The sequence below is a fragment of the Poromitra crassiceps genome (assembly GCF_964638095.1).
Source record: "Poromitra crassiceps genome assembly, chromosome: 29".
NCBI classification, from domain to species: Eukaryota; Metazoa; Chordata; class Actinopteri; order Beryciformes; family Melamphaidae; genus Poromitra; species Poromitra crassiceps.
Window position 1 is genome coordinate 4,996,331 of NC_139641.1, and position 24,843 is coordinate 5,021,173.

The 24,843-nt window shown below is 41.9% G+C and overlaps 1 protein-coding gene across 1 annotated transcript in view; it reads left to right on the top strand.

Annotated features, from left to right (window-relative positions):
* The window catches only part of col6a4a (collagen, type VI, alpha 4a), a 136,249-nt gene extending 117,124 nt beyond the window's left edge, over positions 1-19,125 (top strand). The window contains exons 38-44 of the mRNA XM_083662796.1: positions 594-955; positions 2,706-2,876; positions 3,363-3,480; positions 4,621-4,711; positions 7,232-7,422; positions 14,960-15,007; positions 16,810-19,125. Of these exons, the coding sequence (XP_083518922.1) occupies positions 594-955; positions 2,706-2,876; positions 3,363-3,480; positions 4,621-4,711; positions 7,232-7,422; positions 14,960-15,007; positions 16,810-16,985 (1,157 nt within the window). The 3' untranslated portion in view covers positions 16,986-19,125. The remainder of the gene's footprint in view (positions 1-593; positions 956-2,705; positions 2,877-3,362; positions 3,481-4,620; positions 4,712-7,231; positions 7,423-14,959; positions 15,008-16,809) is intronic.
* The last annotated feature ends 5,718 nt before the right edge of the window (positions 19,126-24,843 follow it).

Below are 24,843 nucleotides of genomic sequence, written 5' to 3' on the forward strand. Positions count from 1 at the left end.
GGGGGGCCAAGCTACCCAAGGGGGGTCCGGGGGGATTCTCCCCCGGAAGAAGATTTTGTACATTTTAAAGTAAAATTCGTCAACCTGGTGCATTTGAGAGCCAAATGAAGAGGCTAAATCTATAAAGAACTACACACATCTCTAATGTGTTGTGACTTTACAAATAATTAGGCCTAAACAATTCATATTAAATGTATTTACACATTGTGCACAAATTGCATTCATTGTGACAAATTTACAATAGTTAATATCCAGCCAGAATCATTGCAAATGGCTGTTCAAAGTAACAGTTACCAATAGCATTCAGTTAATCAATGCCTAATGACAGCCAGATTCCGTTTTAAACTTTAAAACAGAAAAACGTTTTTAGCCACACAATTTTTTTTTTTTTTTTGAATGGGGGGGCCCGGCCCGGTCAGACCCCCCCCTAACGCCGGGCCTGGTTCCACCTACATGTGGATTCACGCTCATGTTCAGTAACTCTGGACTCGACTCTGACTCTTCTTTGGTGACTCGGACTCGAACACTGGAGACTTGAGATATCATAACTCGACCGCAACAGTGGTTGAAACGTTCTGCTGTTGTTGTTTCAGACCCCTGCCGGCCTATGGAGGAGTGTGCGGGCGTGCAGGTGACCCCGGGGCCCCAGCCGGTAGATCTGGACCTGGCCCTGGTGGTGGACGGCTCCAGGGAGATCCAGGCGGACCAGTTTGTCGGGTTCCAGGAGCTGCTGGGGGGGGTGGTGGAGCAGCTGGAGGTGAGCTCAACTCCCGGCCGGGGGGACGGCCGGGCCCGCGTGGCCGTGGTCCAGCAGAGACCCAGCACCGCCAAGCTGGAGTTCGGCCTGCAGACCTTTCAGAACCATGACGCCATGAAGACACACGTGCTCCACAACATGCAGCAGCAGGGAGGCTCCTCTGAACTGGGACAAACCCTGGAGTTTGCCCTCAACCAGGTACAGTAGGGGTTCAACCAGGTACAGTAGGGGTTCAACCAGGTACAGTAGGGGTGGGACAGAATATCGATACAATATCAATACAAATGTGTGAGATTCAAGATTCAATTTGGTGAGACGAAAAATGAATTGCAATGCTTTTTTTCAGTTTTTCTTTTAGAAAGAAAAGGAAATATCCATTCATTGCAAAGTTTGTGTTTTGCAGTTATAACCTACCTCAGAAATAGAAAGTCATTCTTTAATTTGGTAAAGAAAAGACGAGGAAAACGACAGTATTTTGTGGTTTTACTCATGTTGTAATCAAAAAAATCAGGAGAAAATTGTATTGTCAACTCAGTATTGTGAATCGTATCGAATCGTGAGTTGAGTGTATTGTTGCATCCATAATCATGAGTAGGGGTGATAACAGCAAAAACAAAGTTGAAATCCCTGAGAAATCTCCTTGATTTTAAAATGTTTAATGTATTTTTACTTATTTTATTATTTTCACAGTCTAGTTAATGGTTTTATTTCAATTCATGACGTCTTTTTCATCTCAGTTTTAGTTTTCCATGATATCCCTGGAGAAGACTTGCACTGTTCAGCAGTGACACATTGATTTGGTTTGCGATGCGTATTGAACCTCAAGCCTCGTACACGCTTAGGTGGGAATACGCGTATTGTTACACCCCAATCATGATACTTCCTCTTGCAATACATTATAGATACACTCACTGGTGCTGTATCGTGATACCATCGTTATCGTGGGCAACGTATTGTCATAGTATTGTATCGCGAGCAGTGTTGGGCAAGTTACTTTCAAAATGTAATATACTACATATTACTAGTTACTTTCATTTGAAAGTAATAAGTTACTTTACAATATTACTTTCTGTGTAGAGTAACTCATTACCTATTACACTACTTTTGCATTACTTTCACCAAAATAACAGCAGCAGCAGAATGACATTGCCGCCCCGGAACCATCCCGAAAAATTATTTCAACCACCTTGAAATCAATGTAAACAGTCCAAAATTCTAAATGTTCTTATTTTCCTTTCTTATTGTCATCTGTAGTGGTTATTTGCATAAAAACACATTCTCAAATACACTACTGCCGCATGCGCTGGGACGCGTCATCAGTGATGTTATCTGGGGTCGTAAGGTGTTTCGGGTCTCTCAACATCATACACCCTCGCCCAGTAGACCCAGCCGAGGCCAATTAAGACCCCGATTCGCGTCCCAGAAAAGCCGCTCACGGATCAGCCTTACTACTCTGTCTGCAACGTTGCCCGCGGGAGGGGTAAGCGAGAACACCCAATCCGCTGCAATAGAGCTAGTGCTACGCCGCAGTATTGGCCCTTCGGTGCATGGAGGATCTAGGCTCTGTGGGTTACTCCCGGCCGTGCTCCTCCTTCGTCTCACCAGACCCTCCCGTGGCAAAGGCAATCCAGAGGCTGAGAGGATGCCTCAAGGACGCCTCAAGAGGGCCTGTGCGCTGCACGTCATTTACCTGCGTCGAGCAGTTTGATTAGGAAATGATTGTATCTTTTTTAAATATGTGCTTTGATTTAATCAAATGTAACTCAATTTGTAACTTGAGTTACTTGACAAAGTAACTGGTATAATATTACTGAAATCCTATAAGTAATAAGTTATATTACTGAGTTACTGCTAAAAGTAATATATTACAGGTAATATGTTACTTTTGTAATGAGTTACCCCCAACACTGATCGCGAGTCACTCTGTAATTCCCACCCCGACCACCAGGTGCTCCTCAAGGCCAGCCGGGCCCGGAAGAGCAAGGTGCTGCTGGCCGTGGTGGGCGCAGAGACGGCCTACGGGGACCAGGCCAAGCTGCACTACATCTCCCAGCATGCCAAGTGCAATGGGGTGGCGCTCTTCGTCGTGGCCGTGGGCGACAACTACAACCGCACACAGGTAGGGATGGGGGATCGTTCATTTTTTATTGATACTGCATTGATACCGTTTTCGAGACTGCTTAACAATCGTCTTTATCGATACCCCTATCGATACTTTCCTATGATTTGGTGGAAAGACGAGACGACAATAAATTCGTAACAGAACTGGTATTGCTTTTATTGCTTAACTGTGAGTCTGTGACTGTTGATTTGTGAACAGAGTTACATTTGTCTAGCCTGGTGATGCAATTCAATTCTTCTTTGTTTAGTTAACGGCGGTTTGCAGACAATTTAATTGAATTCAAAAACTTTATTGGACAATCGATGTCTGTTTGTGCACCAGTGATTTGAGGTAAATGACATGACTCTCGTCTCTCGAGACATAACGTTGTTATAGGACGCGTTAGTCTCGATAGCAGTATTGATACGTTCAGACCTTATTGATATTTTGGTTTTGAGAAATTATTGATCGATACTGGATCTTGATCCCCATCCCTACGCACAGGTGGAGCAGCTGGCCAGCCTGCCTCTGCAGCAGCATCTGATCCAGGTCGACCGGCTGACGGCAGCAGAGCAAGGCTACGCCCAGCGCTTCTTCAGAGTCTTCCTCTCCGTCCTCGCCCGTAAGAACAGACTCACACTCACTCTCTCTCTCTCACACACACACACACACACACATTAATACTCGTGTTAAAGACATGTATGTTGGGGTTTATACTCTTGTCAAAGACATGTATGTTAGGGTTATTACTCTTGTCAAAGACATGTATGTTAGGGTTAATACTCCTGTCAAAGACATGTATGTTAGGGTTAATACTCCTGTCACAGACATGTATGTTAGGGTTACTCCTCCTGTCAAAGACATACAGTATATGTTATGGTTAATACCAAGACATGTATTTTAGGGTTAATACTCATGACAAATAAATGCATGTTAGGGTTAATACTCCTGTCAAAGACATGTATGATAGGGTTATTACTCTTGTCAAATATGTTAACGTTAATACTCCTGTCAAAGACATGTGTGTTAGGGTTAATACTCCTGTCGATAGGGATAATACTCCTGTCAAAGACATACAGTATATGTTATGGTTAATACCAATATATTTTATATATATATATATATATATATTTTATATATATATATATATATATATATAATGTATATATATATATATACCGGTATATATAATGTATATATATATATATATATATATATATATATATATATATATATATATATATATATATATATATATAAATATATATATATATATTTATATATATTTATATTATAAATATATATTTATATTTATATAAATTATATTTAAAGTCTGTGCAAGTAGTCCATGAGAAGCCAGTGGGGCGAGTTATTCGTCGTTTCTAACCTCATCTAGTGTCCTCTAGAGAGAGAGTGGCGTCAGCGGAGGACCAAAATGCGAGACTCATTAGCCAATGAACAGCCAGGAATGGGTCTCGCGCTACTTTTGCATGCTAAAATAAAGCTGATAATGTACAATTTGATTCAAGGGATGAAAAACCCTTTCAGAGTACAACACAAACTGTCTATTTTGCTGCAACTCGACAGTGCTGCTTAATCCAGGACCTTTCTTCCTGGAACTCTTGAGAGTAAAAAACAGGTCCAGTGGAGTGAATGGAGATGTCGGAACTCTTCTATTATACGGCTCTGACCTCATCAACGTAGACCAGGAACGGGTAAGGATCACTTCACTTAACACAAACATGTTCTGTGCTGCTTCCAGGTGGAATGAATGATTACCCGCCGGCTTCTCTCAAACCCACCTGCGACCTTATGGAGAGCCGACAGGGACATCAGAAGACCTTCATATTCGGGTAAATCACTCTGCCAATCAATCAATCCTCTTCTGCATTCAACATACGAACCAAGGGATTTTATCCGCCATGAATTTTTCATCTACATTTTGTAAAATGCTTATAAAAATAGTTTTACTTGGTCAAACCACGCAATGCAATCAGCAGAGACCATAACATTTCACTCGGACCAGACAAAATGTATGTATATTTTTGTCTGACTGCAATGTGCTATGGTCCTCTGCTGATTCTAAATATAGCAGAATCGCTTGGTTTGACCAAGTACAACCATTTTTTATAAGCATTTTCAAATGGAAAAAAGAAAACAGAGGAAATCCCTTGGTTTGTATGACTTTCACACTCTATTGTGCACTTTAATAAGCACGACTGTAATGAGTGTCGTAAATTACGTGGAGTAAAACCAACATACGAACGACACAAACGCTAGAAAAGCGCTAATAAAGCTAACACTGTAACACTGTCTTGTCTACAGACGTAACTACAGATTAAAGCCAAATGTCTACATTCCAAATATGGCGTCAATCAGACTTATCAAATTGGATTTCAACTGCAGTGTTCTTGCCACTATCAGACATTTTAGATGATTGTTAAATCATCTAATTTGACTGGTAACTATGAATAATTGATAGTATGAATGTTAAATGGTCATGCCTAGGCCGAGGCTCACGTGACGTATCTGACTGAAAACAAACATTGCTTTGACTGGAACAGGGTAGAGGAGGCGGGCCGTAGTGTGTCGATGATTTGATTTGACATTTCTGGTGACTGGAGGTTGGCGTTTGCCAATCCTGCCGCGGTGTTCTGCCTCCAAATCCAGTGGGATTCGGCGTGTTCCGGCGCTACGCGTGTGGGATCAGCAGAGAACCGAGGAACTGGCTGCCTCCGCACTACGTGCTGTTTCAAAGCCGAGGCAAACGTGCCGCCTGCCGGCAGAGCCGCTAAAGGTCTTTTTAAGTAGAGGGTGCTGCAAGGAACTTAACCGGTTACTTCACCAAACCAGAATCAGAATCAGAATCACTTTTATTGCCACAGTATGCAAGTTACATACGAGGAATTTGTCTTAGTGTCTGTATGCAGCGTAGCGGTCACATCAATATACAGAGATAAGAAGTAGGAAGATAACTAACGGCAATCACAAAGTTGCAAGTGCAATCAAATCGAATAAATATATACAATGTGTACATGAGTGGTGAAGTGTTCTGTGGATGATAAACATGAATTTACAGTCGGAGTTAGATAAGAGTTTACACTGAATGTACATGAAATTTACAGGCTAAGTTAAATAGGCATTAATGTGCAGGGAATTTACATCAATTTACCAGTCCCAGTTAGACAGGCATTAAATTAGATACAGTATGAGTTCCAGTTTTATGGGGGGGGGGGAGTTCAGTTGAGTTTAGGAGGAGGTAGTGAGTTTGTGTGTGGGGGGGGGGGGGTTGTTGGTGAGGCCCTTGGCGGAACGGGTTTCCGGGCCTTGTTGGTGCGGCTGATGGCGGTTGGGAAGAAGCTGGTCTTGTGGCGGGTGGTTCTGGTCTTGGTAGACCTCAGTCTCTTGCCGTGGGGGAGTGTCTTAAAGAGTTTGTGGCCAGGGTGGGAGGGGTCAGCCATGATCTTGTGAGACCTCTTCAGTGTCCTGGCTGCATGCAGGTCCTGGAGGGATGGCAGGTTGCATCAAAGCATGGCGGCTGGGCCTCGGCGCCACACCGGGCGCAATCAATTTTAGAGCCCTCCCCCAAAAGGAAGGAAGAACTCTGTTAGTGTGGACCAGTGACATCACTGGTCCACACTAACTCAAATTAATAACTCATTAACTCAAATCAACTCTCAATAACTGTCAAACTAGATGAATGATGAATAGTTTGACAGTTATTGAGAGTTGATTTGAGTTAATGAGTTATTCATTTGAGTTAGTGTGGACCAGTGATGTCACTGGTCCACACTTTAACACTCAATAACTGTCAAATTAAATGACAGACTTCAAAACGGTTTACAGTTTTCTGATATAGTACTGATGTTCTAATGATACAAAGCTGGTTGAAAATGGGCAGAGTGTTCCTTTAACATAATGTAGGCATAACTGAAGCTTGAGCTCACGCTTAACTGGTCACACAAGAAGCCTTCTCTTTTCCTTAGCGCCTCGCTCGGCACGCCTCGAATCCGCCCACACAACTCCTATTGACTTCACGCCCGGCAGCTTCACGCCCGGCAGCTTCACGCGTCGCGCAGCTTCACGCGTCACGCTTGGAAAACAGGACTGAATCCTGAACGATCGCTTGGGCAAGGCAAGAGCACGCCTTGAGCGTGACACGCGCGCGCAGCTGTTGTGAACGCGCCTCGCCCGTTTAAATGAAACTTGTGGCTTCAGCGTAGGTTGAGCTTGGGTTGAGCGTACGGTGTGAACGGCAACTCAAACCGGTGGGAAAAAACGCAAAAAGCTAAATAGTGCTTGTAGTACCAAGATAGGGCACTAGGTCTTCCAGACTCATTCCTGCTGGGGACTCAATTTGTGTGTGTTTCCAGGCAGGGGCAGTCGGAGGTGGAGGAGGAGGAGTTTCTGGATGAGGAGGAGATGGCGGATGGCGTGCAGGAGGAGTTCCTGGAGCAGAGAGGCTGGCAGACTCATAACAGCAGGCAGAGTCAGACGCAGAGCGTCATCCACACTTTGACCAGAGGAGATGGAGAGATGTTCCCCCCTCGACCCAACCTGAACGGTAATATATCATTTAGACCAGTGGTTCTCAGCCTCACAACCCACATGTTTCCCTAGTCATTAACAGTGTCGGGCAAGCTACTTGGAAAATGTAGTGAGCTAAGCTACCAGCTACTCTACATTAGAATATAGCTTCGCAACATTGACGCTATCCCCAGAGAAATGTATAGTTACCATCACGCTACGGAGAAATGTAGTAAAGCTAGTAGCTTCACTACTTGTAGCAAGCTACTGCCCAACACTGGCCATTAAGTCACCACCCAACTTTCAGATTTGGACCCCTTTGAAAACAGCCTTGCCAAAATTTGCCCCTAAATTTGCCCCTCCGACAAGCTAACAAGAAATGGTTGGTACCAATGGGTGCCTTAGGCATCCATTGGGCAAACAACGTCAAAGAACAGAGACAGACAGGGACATTAACATTGCACAACTCCACAGTAGAGAGAACCTGATTGGGCATGAATTACTCAAGCTCTATTGCACAAATTGTATAGCTCACAAACATTCCTGAGATTTAGGAAAATAAAATAGAATATTATCCACATAAAATAGTGAACCCCTCAAAATCGTTACAGCGGCTGGCATAGTTCCAGTTAGTGCTGTAGTGTACATGACATACACTAAAGGATGAATCAGTCAATGTTACCCCATTAAGGTGAAAATAATAACCAAAAGGGAAAAGATCTGGCAGTACAGCAAACACAATAAAATAGTAAAGGCGAAATGAGAGAATAGAAATTTAAGAAAAGAAAATCAGTAAAAATCATATAATGAATAAAATCAATCTGTAAGAGAATAAAATATAAGAAATACAATCAATCAAATCATATAATCAATCAAATCAATAGAAGCGCTACAAACCAGCCACAATTCGAAAGGTACTAGCTAATGAAAATATAAGAAAATAAAATCATATAATCAATCAAATCAATAGAAGCGCTACAAACCAGCCACAATTCGAAAGGTACTAGCTAATGAAAATATAAGAAAATAAAATCATATAATCAATCAAATCAATAGAAGCGCTACAAAACTGCCACAATTCGAATAGTGCTAGCTACACCCGTGGAGAGGGAGCTGTCTGTTTACTCAGCAGTGCAATGGAAGTTGGGAGAAAAGATGACTTGTAGCGGTTGCCCTTAAAGCGGCTGGCTCTGTACCGTCTGCCAGACGGTAGCAGCTCGTATTGAAACCACGGGTCCGGATCGTGTTGCCAAAACTCCAGCAGTTTGACGGTCACCGCAGACACAGCGGGGGGAGGAACAGCGTTCTCACCGTCCATGATCAAGCGTCAGGGTCACCAATGTGGAAGTCGATGCAAAGGAGATGAACAAATGTGAGTGCGAGTCGTCAACTTTATTTTACAACAACAACAAACACTGCCAGCTTCCGGCATATATATCTCCTCCCCCCTGACCCCTCAGCTTTGGTGTGAGATACTCGCTTAAAGTGACACTACAATATATATATATATATATAAATAGACAGTATATATATATATATATATATATATATATATATATATATATATATATATATATATATATATATATATTGACATTGCAATTCCAATACAAAGCAGGAGAGGGTGCTGCAGTACCCTAAGCACCCCCACTTCCAGCACCCCTGCCATGGATGCTGGCTTCCTCAAGGATTTATTTTCATGCACACATCCGTGACCGTGAGTCATGACCCACCAGTTGAGAAACACTGAGTTAAGACTAAACTGTCTAACTGATGTGGTAAACTCCACCCGTCTGGTACGTCAGGCAGGTGGAAACAACCGTTAAGAAGTATTTGATGCTAGCTTTTCACCCAGGTCTGCAGCTTGTGCTGTACAGTTTGCCAAGTTACTGCGGACATAACATTCATTTAAGTCAGAAAGCAAAAGAACAAATAAAATAAAGCTGGAGCGAAGGCAGGTTATGGAAAACTGTAGATTTGTGTTATGAACCTGTAGTTTTGACAAACTCACTGTTAGCTTAGCCACAGACGCTCGGACTAGTTAGCTGCTGCATGGTTGCACGCATGTTGGCTTTCTCTCAGCTCTGACTGTTGATTGCACCATCTCTCTTCCATACAGTATGTTGTTTTTGTCACTATATTTTATTTATGACTGTTGTTTGCATCATCTTTCTTCCATATGTTGTTTTTGTCATTTATTTTAATCATGACTGTTGTTAAATCCAATCTGTTCTCATTCCCAACTCTTGTCAAATCCCTTGGCGTGGTAAAGCCTCTCGCAGCAGAATTAATTAAAAGTAATTTCAGTGGCATCTCAATAAACTCCATAGAAGATAGCAGTTTATAATGACTGTACCGTTACATACTTTACAATAAGCACAATTTAAATAGAAGAACGTAGCCAGGAGTTAACGTTTCTAAATGTTGCATAATTCGTTTCATCATTGAACATAGCGCTTTCTCCCCCTGAAACACAGCGGATGAAATCGCAGCAAAACAGCACCAACAAAAGCATATTTACTTATATATATATATATTATAACATCAACCTGTTGGTTCAGATAGTTTGATTGAATCTTTCTAACACTAGAAATACGCCTACGCTAGCATACGGCTAGCATATGCCTGCGCAGCGCACATTTGCCAACTTCGCATCACTGATGACATTACAATTGCATTGTGACATCATCAGTGACATCATCAGTGATGTCACTCACTTATATTCACCTTATTCTTTGCCCACACATGGACGCTTCCGCATTACGTCATTTCGTAATAGTATTTCCGTTTTGACTTGCCAAAAACCCCGCAGGCAAGATGGCCGCGCACACTCCCCTCCTAAAGTGGCAAAATTACTCCCCCATAAAGTAACATATCTTGGCCAATAAGTATGTAACATACAAAATAAAACAACCCGTAATATCTTAATTTTATGTAGAATGCAGAGGACATGTAACTGTTTAGTTAAACTTGCATTCCAGGAATATTGCGCGCTAAAGATGACGTTAGTGGCTCGAGACTGTTTCGTCCTGAAACCCACATAGGTTGCGCCAGGCGTAACCTATGTGGGATTCGAAATAACGCATCCGAGATATAAAACGTTATGAATATAGCCACGTTATAAACAACAAACTAACGCTGGTGATCCGTATGGAAACAGTGTTACTCGAAATGGTTAAAAGTTATATCAATTTGGTCATTCAGTGGCATTTTACTGCCACATAACATAACTAACTAGCGGCTAATATTAGCCACAGGAGGCAACTAGCGCTGAACCGGAAGAACAAATACGTTTGCGTTGAACGCGGAAGAGAGAAAAAGTGGGCGTGGTGAATAAGGTGAATAAAACACCCAGTGATGCGTCGTGGTTTACAGTGATTTTACAACGGCTAAGAGGGCTTTACGGCACGCCGTGTGAACCATGGCCTCTTGGGGCTTATTGCTTAATTTGAAACCTTAATCTTATTTCCTGTCACTGCAACAGGAAGTAAGCTAGGGTCCATTTAGAATCTTTATGTTAAGTTAAAACTGTATATAGAGACGCAGGGGGGAACCTTTAGTCTAACCCTAACCCAACGCCAAGGGATTTGACAAAGAGTCAAAGAGAATGAGAAGAGGTTGGTTCAATCACTCTGCTTCTACATTCATCAGACTGCAAGTTAACTCAACTTAGTTTGTGTTGGAGACGCGTTCCTGTCTGTAGCTTCTTCTAGTCGAGGCATGAGCAGTCTGGCCACCCAGAGTCTTATCAGTCTGCTGACTTATTCTGCATTCCATTTCAACTGGGAGCTTGGGATTTCACGTTTGAGTGATGTCACCCCTGAGTTGGTGTTCCGTTTAAACTATTGGGAAACCAGCCAGGGTTATCGTGCATTCCTTTATAACTGGGGACTGGTAATCTTACGACTTCAAAGGTCATGAGCTGGGCGGTGACGTCATCAGAGCTGGTATTTCCCATTCCAAACTCGTAGGAGCCTCAGCAGCCCCAACCTAAAAAATCCAAGATGGCTGCGCCGCGCAACAACAGTAGTTATAATCGTAGTAATATTGTTTAGCACTTCTGTTTTGTTTGTGTCTCATTAAATCAGCTGTACACACAGCACTGCCTAACATCTATCTGTGTGGACCATGAGGCTGCAGTGTTTGTATGCGCAAAATGCCGCGAAATGCCTTGTTATCAACTGTTATTGCTAACCATGGCTAGCCTGGCTAGTGACTGGATCTGACCAATGAACAGTGAACTTCCCAGCTCAAGTTTTCTGCAAATGGAACGCTAACAAAACGGATGTGATGTCATTTAGCCTCCACATCCCAGTTATTTTGCGATAAAGGAACGCACGATTAGCTCTAGCCAGGCAAACCATTGTTAGCAATAACAGTTTGACACATTTCGCGGTATTTTGCGCATAGATACAAACACTGTAGCAACATGTGCACACAGATAGAAGTTAGACAGTACTGTGTAAAACTGATTTAATGAGACACAAAAAGACTGAAATGCTGATAAACAGTATTTACTACGATTTTAACTACTGTACTGTTGAAGCGTGGAGCAGCCATCTTGGATTTCTTAGGTCGAAAATCCGAGGACAGGTGACGTCACAGGGGGAGTCCATGACCTTTGAACTGTGAAATCTCCAGCTCCCAGTTTAAATGGAATGTAGAGTGGACATCTCATTGCGCTTATCTGTTCATAGAGATTAGCCAAAGTGTCGTCTGGATCTAAAACACAGACAATAAAAGGCGGAAGTCTTGTCGTGCGTTCCTTTATCGCAAAATAACTGGGACGTGGAGGCTAAATGACGTCACATCCGTTTTGTTAGCGTTCCATTTGCAGAAAACTGAGCTGGGAAGTTCACTGTTCACTGGTCAGATCCAGTCACTAGCCAGGCTAGCCATTGTTAGCAATAACAGTTAATAACAAGGCATTTCGCTGCATTTTGCGCATACAAACACTGCAGCCTCATGTAAACACAGATAGAAGTTAGGCAGTGCTGTGTGTGCAGCTGATTTAATGAGACACAAACGAAACAGACGTGCTAAACAATATTACTACGATTATAACTAGTGTTGTTGCGCGGAGCAGCCATCTTGGATTTTTGAGGTCGGGGCTGCTGAGGCTCCTACGAGTTTGGAATGGGAACTACCCGCTCTGGTGACGTCACCGTCCCAGCTCATGACCTTTGAACCGTAAAATGACCAGTTCCCAGTTATAAAGGAATGCACGATATGCGCGGATGTCCGCTCTACAGTGGAACCCCCAAAATATCAGCCGTCTGTCCCAGGGTCTTATTATATTATATTATATTATATTATATTATATTATATTATATTATATTATAGATTATATATATTATATTATATTATATATTATATTACAGACTCTGGGTGCCCAGATTGAGGCATGAGCAGAAGAGTCTTATGGACCTGCATGTGTTCTCCTGCGGCAGAGGCTCTCATAACGTCTTCATGTCATGGATTCAAATGAAACCACAGATTTTATTTATTTTTATTTTTATTTTTTTCGTGCCAAAGTCATGCAATCTTCCAGGTTCGGGAATTCCCACCAATGGATTTAATCCGCCATTCTTTTTTCCAGACATTTCGTAAAATGCTTATAAAAAGAGTTTTACTGTAACTAACCTCACAACACTTTCTCGTTGTCCCACAACCACTTGACATTAGGGCTGTGAATCTTCACTGGCCTCACGATTCGATTCGATTCGATTACGATTCAGAGGGCTACGATTCAATTCGATTACGATTATCGATGTATCTCGATGCTTCTTAAATCAATGCATCACTTTTTTTCCCCAATACATGATTTATTTTTTCTCACTTTCTTTTTTCTCACTGTGTGGCTACTTTTTAAAATAAAAGTGCATTTGGAATGGCATTGTATTATGATCCATAATTAAAATAAACAACTGCATGTACTTCCATTATATTTTATTTGATTATTATTATTATTATTATTAGCTTTTTAATAATCGATTTTTGACGCGATCGACCTGGGGTGAGTCCGCGGTCGACCAGTAGACCGCGATCGACTGGCAATATATATATATAATATATATAATATAATATAATATAATAACAATACTAATAGTAATACTAATAATGGTACTAATACTACTACTTATTATAATAATAATAAGAAGAAGAAGAATAGTGGTAGTAGTAGTAGCAGTAGTAGTATTTCTATAACATCAATCATACATAGACTACAACTGAAATTGCTTTACATAAAATAGATTGATATTAAAACAATAAATGGGTGGAAACCATTACATTCAAATGTCTGTATGCTCCTAGATGATGTGGCACAGGTAGATGTTTTCACCTCCTAAAAGCTTCTGTCAGTAGCTGGTCTGTGGATTAGCTGTGATGGACGTCATGCTCATTTGGGTTGGTTGAATGCCCCAAAATCCAGTATTATTATACTCATGTTGCCTGGAGGCTTTAGGATGTCTGCACCCACTTAGATGGTATTCTTGATGGCCAGGCCTTTCAGACGTCCAATCATTTTTGGAGCTTTCTCCTGTTTAACTGGTCACACTCCACAAGTTGATTTCTCCTTGACCTTCATATATTTTGGATTGCTGAGACATGCCCTGTTCAGTGTGATGGTAAAGAGTGTTGCTCAGTAAGTGATGTTATGGTCTGATATGTGACCATGCTTCTTGGGTTCACCTCAGGAAACAGTGTGGGGTGTGGGCATGTGTGGTCAGACAGCTGGCAACATGCTGTCCATTAAATTAATGCCTTGTGTCCAGAGCTTAATTTGTAAATGAGGTCCAGGAGGTGTTATGCTGAATTCTGCATGCCCACCATTATTCTGGGCTGTTTAACTTGACATAGAGAATTTCATACACTAGCGGAATAGCTGTACCTGTGTGACTGGCCATTTAGTCCGGCCTCGCTCGCAGAGTTGGCATGCGGCCTCTCCTCTCATATCCACTTCACTGATTCAATCTCTGTACACCTGTGTGCTTCGCGCCACTCTGGAGCTCTCCAATGTGCTAAACATTTCTCGAGTCGTTTTGACCACTAATTAGCCATTTTTGCTCATTTAGTCGGCCCTAATTACCTGATTCAAAAGAATCCGCCTCCGTTAGGTCACCTGCAGGGGTGCTTCTTACATTTCCTGAAATATCGAGCGCGATCGCACGTAAAGTGGCATAGCTGTGGCTGAACACAATTCTGCTCACTCACACGTCACTCACAGACAGACACTACACATGCTTATTATAGGATTATTAAAGGATCTAGCGCTCACTTGGTCTGAAAAAAAGGGACAGGCAAATCCCAGCAGGCACAACATCGTATGGCAGAAGATCGTATCATTTTTAAACTGTACGTTGCCGTAGAAATTACAATGTTGTCCCGCGAGATGGGGGTGCAGAATTCGTCATAACACCGGCACAAGTGAAGCACTGTGTGTGTGTGTGTGTGTGTGTCGTGTGTGTGTGTGTGTGTGTGTGTGTGTGTGTGTGTGTGTGTGTGTGTGTGTGTCTGTCGTGTGTGTGTGTGTGTGTGTCCTGCTGCTAACTGTGTTGTGTTGTGTTTGACAGAGCCCACCTCTTTGCTGAAGACTGAGAAGACGGCCGTCCTCACTAAGGGTAAGAACCGCTTCTCTGGATGGAGTCCCCAGGGTCCTATGTTCCCCCATATTTATATGGCACATAAAGGGGACATGACAAAGGCTCCTATGTTTTTTTTTTACCTTTATTTATACTTGGGGAGTCTCACTGAGAGCAATGCTCTCTTTTTCAGGAGCGCCCTGTTCACATTCACACACACATTCACACCTGGAAGCTGACCAGTACAACCACAGTCTGATCTGCTGGCCACTGACCAGCTCCACTGGAGCGGTTAGGGTCAAGGGCCAGCAGATCAGACTGTGCTCTCCTAGGGTCCTATGTTCCCCAGTTCAATATTCTGTTAACACACATTAACCCACCTATTGTGTTGGGGTCAAATTTTCAAGTTAAAATATTTCACAAATATTATTTTTTCTTTTTCTTTGGAACAAGGCTTCAAAACAGCAGTATAACCCAACAAAGCAAAGCACATTTCTGGTTGGAAGGAGAAACTGCCTACCTACTGCTACTTGTAACCATTATGAAAGAGTTGGATATCAGCAGTATATATGCAAATGACATGGAATTGAACAATGTTTAACTTCCCTTCCATCTTGCCTGGACTGAGAGCTCCCAGTTCATTCACACAACTTCCTGGTCCAAATGATGTCATAATGATGTCATTTGGACCAGGAGGTTCCGTGAATGAAGGTACAGTAGAGAGAGAAATAATCATAGTGATAGTAATAGTTATAGTGACCGTAATAGTGACATCACAGCAAAACTGCTCAAATGTCATCATGACATCATTTGGTCCAGGAAGTGAATGAACGGGTCCAGGCTCTCGGTCCAGGCAAGATGGAGGGGAGGTTAAACATTGTTAATTTGCATATCATTTGCATATATACTACTTATTTAGTAATCATACAAAGCTGGTTGAAAATCAGCAAAGTGGCCCTTTAAAGTCGAGGTGAACCGAAACGGAATGCACTAGCACGAGCGTCGGAGACTGAAAACAAATTGAGAGGCGGACCATATATACGTGTCGATGATTTGATTTGACAATTCTGTCGACTGGCTTTGGCATTGGTCAATCATGGCGGGTTCCACCCCCAAATCGAGTGGGATTCAGCGTGTTGTCATGCTATGGGAGTGGGATCCGCGGAGTACCAGGCAGCCACCTGCTTCGTGCGGAGCGAGCGGACAATCTGATGCATGGGTGCTGCCCGCCCGCCTGGAATCTCCGAGGGCAGACCCCTGACAACCATGCTCTCAAGCGCGCGCCATTTCCACTATTTCTGTAAATACGATATTCCTGGAATGCGCGTTTTAACGAGCCAGTTACATTTCTTTGCATTCTTAGAGATTATAGTTTTTGTTTTTTGTTCATGTTTCATACAATTGGCCAAGTTAGTAGTTAGTTTATGGGATAGGAATTCTGCCAGATGACAGGCACTAGGCGCCATTTTCTACTTCATTTGGAAGAGAAAATTATCCTGAAATGTATTATGAAGATTTGATTGACAGCTGCATGTCGTGATATGATTGGTTGAAATGGGGTAGAAATGGGATAGTACTAGGTGACGTCAGCAAACTGTAAATTACTGTTATCAATGAAATCTTGAAAAATGAACTTTTGATGTGAAAAAGTGTGAAAAACTAAAGAAATTAGTTTTGTGTGATTTTTTTTGCATACATTATTAAATAGGTGCACTTGCATACCCAGGTATTTGAACTAAAACAAAAGAAAAGTCATTTTTGGGTTCAGCTCGACTTCAATAATGAGGTGTGACATTGTGTACAATAAGCATGGATAGTGATGCCTCTCGTCTACCCTGCAGACGCCTGCTCCCTCAGCCAGGACGTGGGCGGCTGTCAGAACTACACCATGGCGTGGTCCTTCGACAGCGACGAGAGCGAGTGCGTTCGCTTCTGGTACGGAGGCTGCGACGGCAACGCCAACCGCTTTGACACCCAGGAGACCTGTGAGAGCCTCTGTCTGACCAAGAGCCGGTGAGGAGGAGGAGGAGGAGGACGACCATCACAGCACAGCACCTCCGAACCTTCTCTGTTCCATCCTGGGTTTAGAGACACTTCAGAAGAATCGTCCGGCCTCTAGAGCGGCTGGTTTCAGTTCTGGTCCACCGAGGCCGACAGTTTGATCCAAAAGAAAAATGAGGGATGCACAACATTGGATTTTTTTTTTTACAATATCCAATATGCTGATATTTTCCAACTCTTTTGGCCGATTGCTCATTATATGCGTGCATTTTTTCAAGTCTCTCCTGTAGTGGAATTAACACATTATTATGCCTACTCTTATGGTGATGAACGCTTTTCAAACCCGGGGGCTGTCGGAACCTCGACGGCACAGAACCGGAAACCGCCGCTCTAAGCAGAACACGTATCAGGAAAACAAGCTGCCTTAGGAAAAACTCTGGACCGCTGAATGTGGCCCCCCGAGCTCACCTAGAGACACGACCAACTCCCAAACGTCAGCTCTGCCTTACTGAGCCACATGGTGCTATTATAGTCCAGGCATTTTACGCAAATATGTGGGTCAACCTCACACTAATTGCAACAAAACCAAACTCAACTGATTTTGTATCCTCAATATGTCCTCAATGAAGGAAAAAAAAGTGTTAAGGAAATGTATGAAGGGAAAGTTTTGAAAATGACCTAAATATGATGGTAGCCTACCAAAAACGTTTTTTTTTTTTTTTATGTGCCATAAATCTCATCACTTATATCCTGTATGTGTTTTTTGCTTCAAGGAGAAAAATAAAAAAATAAAATGTTAAAAAATAAATAAATAAATGTTTTTGGTAGCATCATATAGGTCATTTTCAAAACTTTCCCTTCATACATTTCCTTAAAGGAACACTCTGCCCATTTTCAACCAGCTTTGTATGATTAGAACATCAGTAGTATATCAGAAAACTGTAAACTGTTTTGAAGTCTGTCATTTAATTTGACAGTTATTGGGTGTTAAAGTGTGGACCAGTGACATCACTGGTCCACACTAACTCAAATTAATAACTCATTAACTCAAATCAACTCTCAATAACTGTCAAACTAGATGAATGATGAATAGTTTGACAGTTATTGAGAGTTGATTTGAGTTAATGAGTTATTCATTTGAGTTAGTGTGGACCAGTGATGTCACTGGTCCACACTTTAACACTAACTGTGAAATTAAATGACAGACTTCAAAACCGTTTACAGTTTTCTGATATACTACTGATGTTCTAATGATACAAAGCTGGTTGAAAATGAGTGTTCCTTTAACACTTTTTTTCCTTCATTGAGGACATATAAAAAAAACTGTATTGTACAGGGCAATTAGCTATTGGAACCGACTTCCCCAACATCTAGTTTCAATTAAAAACAGAGTCGGATTCAAGAGGAAACTGAGAACATTTGTCACTGAGAAAAAGATTATCTTAGATTGATTTTATTTTGATGTCTGTTATTGTATTCTGTTATGAGTTATGTCTGCTTTATGTTGACGATTTTCTTTTCAATTAATAATTGTTTTTGCTTGTGTTTGTTTTATGTATATGTGTGGTTTAGAATTATTTTCAACTAATCAGTTTATTGCATTATTTTTATTACTTTTTTCCACTAACATTGTAGAAGATTGTTTTCTGTCAAACTGAACTTTAGAAAGCTGTTTTTGGCAAGTTTATTTTCTGTGTAATGTTTCTGGTTATTGTTGTATTACCGTATTTGATTTAATTATGTATTTTAATTTAAAAAAAATTGTTTCTTGAATTTTATATTGTAATTTCAGACCCCAGGAAGAATAATCGCTGCTTGAGGCAGTGGTTAATGGGGATCTTAAATAAATAAATAAATAAATATTGAGGATACAAAATCAGTTGAATTTGTTTTTGTTGCAATTAGTGTGAGGTCAAGTGACTATTAACCAGGAGGCCATCAAGTCTTTCTTTGATGCAGATCAACACATGCATCATGGTGCTATATTGTTATGAAGCCTGAGGGCCACAGATGTGTAAGAGTTTGCCCAGACTCAACGTTATAAAAGCTTCATACAGAAGAAATCTCCCTGTCAACATTACATTGTGTTCGTGTGAATGAGATTGTATTGTCCACATTAAATTCCTATGATTAACCATAAATGGTTCTTCAAATTACATTTGCCTGTTTTTCCAATTCTTTTTATGTTTGATTACAAATAATGAAATCTATGGAAGCCCATTTCCAACAGTGTGAAAGAAAAATATCCTGTAAGTGATTATTATTCTCAAAATACTGAGAAACTCAATATTTTTACAACTCAATATTTTGACTTAGGCTTTCAAAAATAACGACTAATATCTCAAAATATTGAGAAGTTTTCTCATTATTTTGAGAAGGTTTCTCATTATGACTTAGAATTCTGTTGCCCTCACACTGGTTGAAATGAAGCTTCCATAGAAGTAAACACAACCTGTAGCTCTCAATAAGTGCAACTAAGCAGATTGAGGTCGATGTGAGTAGAGAAATATTCAATGTTTTGCACGTTGTTCTTGGCATTCTTTGCCACAACATATAAGTCAGCTCCTTATCATCACTCACGTCACTGCTGTCCTGGGTGTGTGTGTGTGTGTGTGTGTGTGTGTGTGTGTGTGTGTGTGTGTGTGTGTGCGCGCGTATGTCTGTCTGTGTGTGTGTGTGTGTGTGTCTGTTGTGAGGGAAAGCAAGTTGTGGTGTCAGGTGTTTGTTCACACTGCAGACCGATCCGTCATGCTCACGAGCCTCCACTCCCCCACACAGCTGGCCCCAGGTGGAGAGGTGTTTACTGGCCCCAGAAGAGAGGCCAGAGCCCACGTTCCTAACACCATATCTCACATATTCCATCTCAAACCAGCGGACGGGAGATGCAACAACAGACCGTTTTCACAGCAGCCACTTTGTGTCTCAAAGGCAGGGTAAACACAGGTGTAACCAAAACATTAACAGTGTTGGGCAAGTTACTTTCAAAATGTAATATACTACATATTACTAGTTACTTTCATTTGAAAGTAATAAGTTACTTTTCAATATTACTTTCTGTGTAGAGTAACTTGTTACTTATTACACTACTTTTACCAAAACAACAGCAGCAACAGAATGACATTGCCGCCCCGGAACCATCCCGAAAAATAATGTCAACCGCCTTGAAGTCAGTGTAAACAATCCAAGATTCTAAATGTTATTATTTTCCTTAAATGTCATCTGTAGTGGTTATTTGCATAACAGACAGTTTGATTAGGAAATTATTGTATCTTTTTTAAATATGTGCTTTGATTTAATAAACTCAATTTGTAACTTGAGTTACTGGTATAATATTACTGAAATCCTATAAGTAATACGTTATATTACTGAGTTACTGCTAAAAGTAATATATTACATGTAATATGTTACTTTTGTAATTAGTTACCCCCAACACTGAACATTAATGATGGCTTCCAACTTCCATTCCATTTAGGTTTTCCAGTGCCGGGGGCCCTCATGGATTTTTTTTTTTGTCTGCAACTGTGTTGTTACCCTGTGCTTTGAGACACAAAACAGCTGCTGTGAAAAGGGTCTATACTAGTCACTTTTTACATCGATGCTGTCGGAAGACGGTTTATGGAGCAGTCTTGCATTGTTTCTGTAACGCACGCATTATGAACATCTGAACCAAAATATGTTGCTTATCACGTCTATATCAACGTTATACACGTCATACAGTAGAGTCTGCTATTGAAATAGCCCTGTGGCCAGTAAGGGTACTGTGATCAGGGTGGGTGGGTGGGTGGGTGGGGGGGGCGTAAACACTTGCTTTTCACACTGGAGAGCCGTGTTCGATCCCCAGTCGTGGTCACAGCCTTTCCAAAGTCTACATTACAAACATGAGTCGCATTTAACGTTTTTTTGTTCAACCAAGTTATTTTATTTGCATTTAACGTTGGAAAGCTGGCGAGGTTTTCAAACGAACCGCCGGTTTGTTTAAAATTTCCGTTGAGATTGTAGGTTTGCAGAAACGTAACGTTCTTATTCAGGTGACCGGGTTGGTAAGGAAGACTGTTTATGGAGAGGTGGACAGATCATGGATCTGCGAGGCGTAGATCCTGCTTATCTGTGTAGCATCACATTTACTCCACAGAGATAAACAGCAGCTCAACTCAGGGCTGAGCTGAGCCTTAAAAGGCCTGGAACTGCTCTCTGTATCCCCCCCCCCCCTCTCTGTATCCCCCCCCCCCTTCCTCTCAGGCCAGTTCACCGCCCAGTGAGTGACAATTACTCTCGTTACTGTAATTGAGTAGCTTTTTTGTGTACTTTTTAGTGTACTTTTTAAAATCTGTCATTTTACTTTAAGTACATTTTGTTTGAAGTAACGTACGTGTACATTTTGAATCACTTTAGTTATAAAGTAAAATAAATCTAAAGTTTCCTCAAGTTTTCTATGAACTGCACAGCAGAAACGGCACTCTATCCTCGCTAACTGCCAGTGTTGTCAACTTGTTTCCAGGAAAAGTTGCTTTTTTTGGCTTTCTTTCGAAAAGTCACTAGAAGTCGCCAGATGACATCATATGCTGATTTGCATATCAACATATACTGTAACCTCCAGTCCCCACTCGCAGTTTGCTGCAGCCGATGACTGGAACAAATTACAAAAAACCCTGAAGATGGAGAGCTTTGTCTCCATCCGTTCCTTCAATGACCTTATTACCAACACTATGGCACACACCTGTCGTTGCTCCTCATGATGTTGTCCATGTTGCCCCTTTTCTCTGATTCCCTTGTTCTTGTATTCACTGTTGGTCTACTTCCTCTCTTAAAGTGTAGATATTGTTGCCGTCCTGTGTGCTAGCATACTATGCCAGCACACAGTTTAAATGTATACATATAGTATGTGTACTGTTCTGTCTGTTCTGTCTACTGTCTGTGATGGCCTGCTTGTGGTCTCTGTTGAATCTAATTGTTTCTTGTCCTATCTCTGTGTAACTTTTATGCTTTTATTTTCCCCCCAACCCCCTTCCACTCAGGAGGTTTTTTTTCCCTCCCACCAGGCCGTTATTAAAAATAAGAATTTGTTCTTAATTAACTTGCCTGTTTAAATAAAGGTTGATGATGATGATGATGAAAGCTAAACTATAACTAAACCGAAAACAGGACTACCGGGGACTCCAGCTTAAACTAAAATAACAAAGAAAGTAACAAAGAAAAGTTACCACTGGAGAGGAGAGCTGCTGTAGGCTGTGTGGGTCAGAGAGAGATCTGCCTGCTCTCTACTCCAGCCTCCATTTAACCCTAAACCAGGGCTGATCAACTCCAGGTGTTCCTGCTCAGGTGATTAGAGCAGAAACACCAGAGGGAGAGAGAGAGAGTAGATGATCAGAGAGAGAGAAGAAGAGGAGCAGGAGGGGATCAAAGGGCAGTGCGCACCCCGAGAGCCCGCCTCCTTGAGAAATCCAGGCGCTCTGGCTCTTCCGCACCACGCCTCTGTTTCTCCACGGAGTTCTCTCCAATCGGTGGAGAGATAAAACACACCATCAACAAACACTGGCACGTTCTACAGAGCGACCCTGCACTCAAGTCACTGTGTTTAGAACCTCCGTTAATTTCTTTCAGTAAACTGGTAAAAAGTATAAAATCAACTCATTCATAAACTGCAGCACCACACGTGGTTTATATTCTGAAGTGTCCGTGCGGGATGGTCTATGTCGGACAGACCAAACGGGCATTAAAAGCCCGTATTGCTGAACACAAGGCTGCAATCCGCAACCACAACATGGATTATGCAATAGCGAGACATTATGCTCAGGCCCAGCATGGCTCTGCTGCCACACTGAAATTCTGGGGTATTGAACATGTGTCTCCCTCACAGAGAGGAGGCGACACTGTCAATAAACTGTTAAGAAGAGAAGCATTTTGGATTCACAGCCTAAATACTGTTGAACCAAATGGTCTGAACGAGGAACTAAGCCTCTCTTGTTATTTATAACCTGTACCTTTCCATTGGGAGAAACTGTTATTTGTGCCTATGTATTTCTATTCTATTTCTATTCTATGGCTTATATTATATTGTTATTTATAAATGTGGCTGGCCATTATAGCCTACTTCACTGTGCTGTTTGAGTGCTATTGGCTCACTGTGTTTGGGCACCTCCCATCCTTAGCAGCCAATGACGGACTGCGACGTGTGTTGGGGAGGCTTTTTAAAACAAGTTGTTTTGCTTGTCACCCTGTTTGACTCTGATGAAGACCTGGCAGGCGTCGAAACGTTAGTCATTGAATAAAGCAATTTTCCAGTGAATCGTGTGCTCCAGGATCCTGTTTGGTGTGTCCATTGAACTTTTGTCATCACTATCACACACTTTGTAGAACAGTGTGCACTGTTTCCCTTCACCTAACGATGACATCACTATCACACACTTTGTAGAACAGTGTGCACTGTTTCCCTTCACCTAACGATGACATCACTATCACACACTTTGTAGAACAGTGTGCACTGTTTCCCTTCACCTAACGATGACATCACTATCACACACTTTGTAGAACAGTGTGCACTGTTTCCCTTCACCTAACGATGACATCACTATCACACACTTTGTAGAACAGTGTGCACTGTTTCCCTTCACCTAACGATGACATCACTATCACACACTTTGTAGAACAGTGTGCACTGTTTCCCTTCACCTAACGATGACATCACTATCACACACTTTGTAGAACAGTGTGCACGGCCGCTAAATCTGACACCAATCCTCCAATACACCCGTCTTATAAGCCTAAATCAAAGAGTGGGGCTTCCCCAGAGAAACGTGTGCACAATTTAAACATTTGAATTGAACTATGTTTGGATAGACAGGGATCCAGATGATCAGTATTCTAACACTAGGGCTGCAATTAACCATTATTTTTCATTATCTATTCATCTGTCCATTATTTTCTCCATTAATCCATTAGTCATTGGGTCTAGAAAATGTCACAAAATGGTGAAAAATGTCTGTCACTATCCCCCCAAAACCCTAGATGACATCCTCAAATGTTTTCTTTTGTCCTGACAGTCCAGTCCAAGAGGCCAGCGTCAGCCTCTGCTCCCCTGCTCCCACCAGAGAAGCGCAGGAGGGTAAGGAGATGATTGGGGTTTTTATGCCTTTTTAATTTCTCTCAATTGATTAGTTTATTTCATGGGGACCATCACCTCCAATTGGTTACATTGGTTATAATTGAATTGTTTTATGTTTGAAAAGTTCTATGCAAATGAAGCTTAGATATGTTGCTCTCTGTGCAGGTGGAGGAAGACGATGCAGGGTTCACTGCGAAGCGGATCAACTCCAGGACGGCGGTCTACTCAGGACCTAAGACCGCCGTCTTGGAGTTGAGCCCGGACGACCACGGTGGAGCAGCGCAATCAGGTAACACACACACAGACCCACACACACACACACACACACACACACACAGACCCACACACACACAGACCCACACACACACACACACACACACACACACACACACACACACACACACACACACACACACACACACACACACACACACACACACAGACCCACACACACACACACACACCCACACACACACACACACACACACACACATCAAAGCTTCCACACAGGCTACTTGAGAGGATAAAGCCATGGTTAGTTATAAAGGTTTGTGCATCACAAATGAACTTAACACATTGACTGCCAGCCGTTTTTTTCTTGCTGTAGGTAGCTTCTGCCAAGGCGTTTTTTGAGGATTATGGCTCATTTTACAACAGCCGAGGATTCTTTTCTGCTTGGACTTGGTGAACATACAATATCTCAAAAGTACTAATAGAATGTGTACTTTCTCTGTCTAAAAGAGTTAGTTTGTAGAGTTAGTAGTTATGTAGA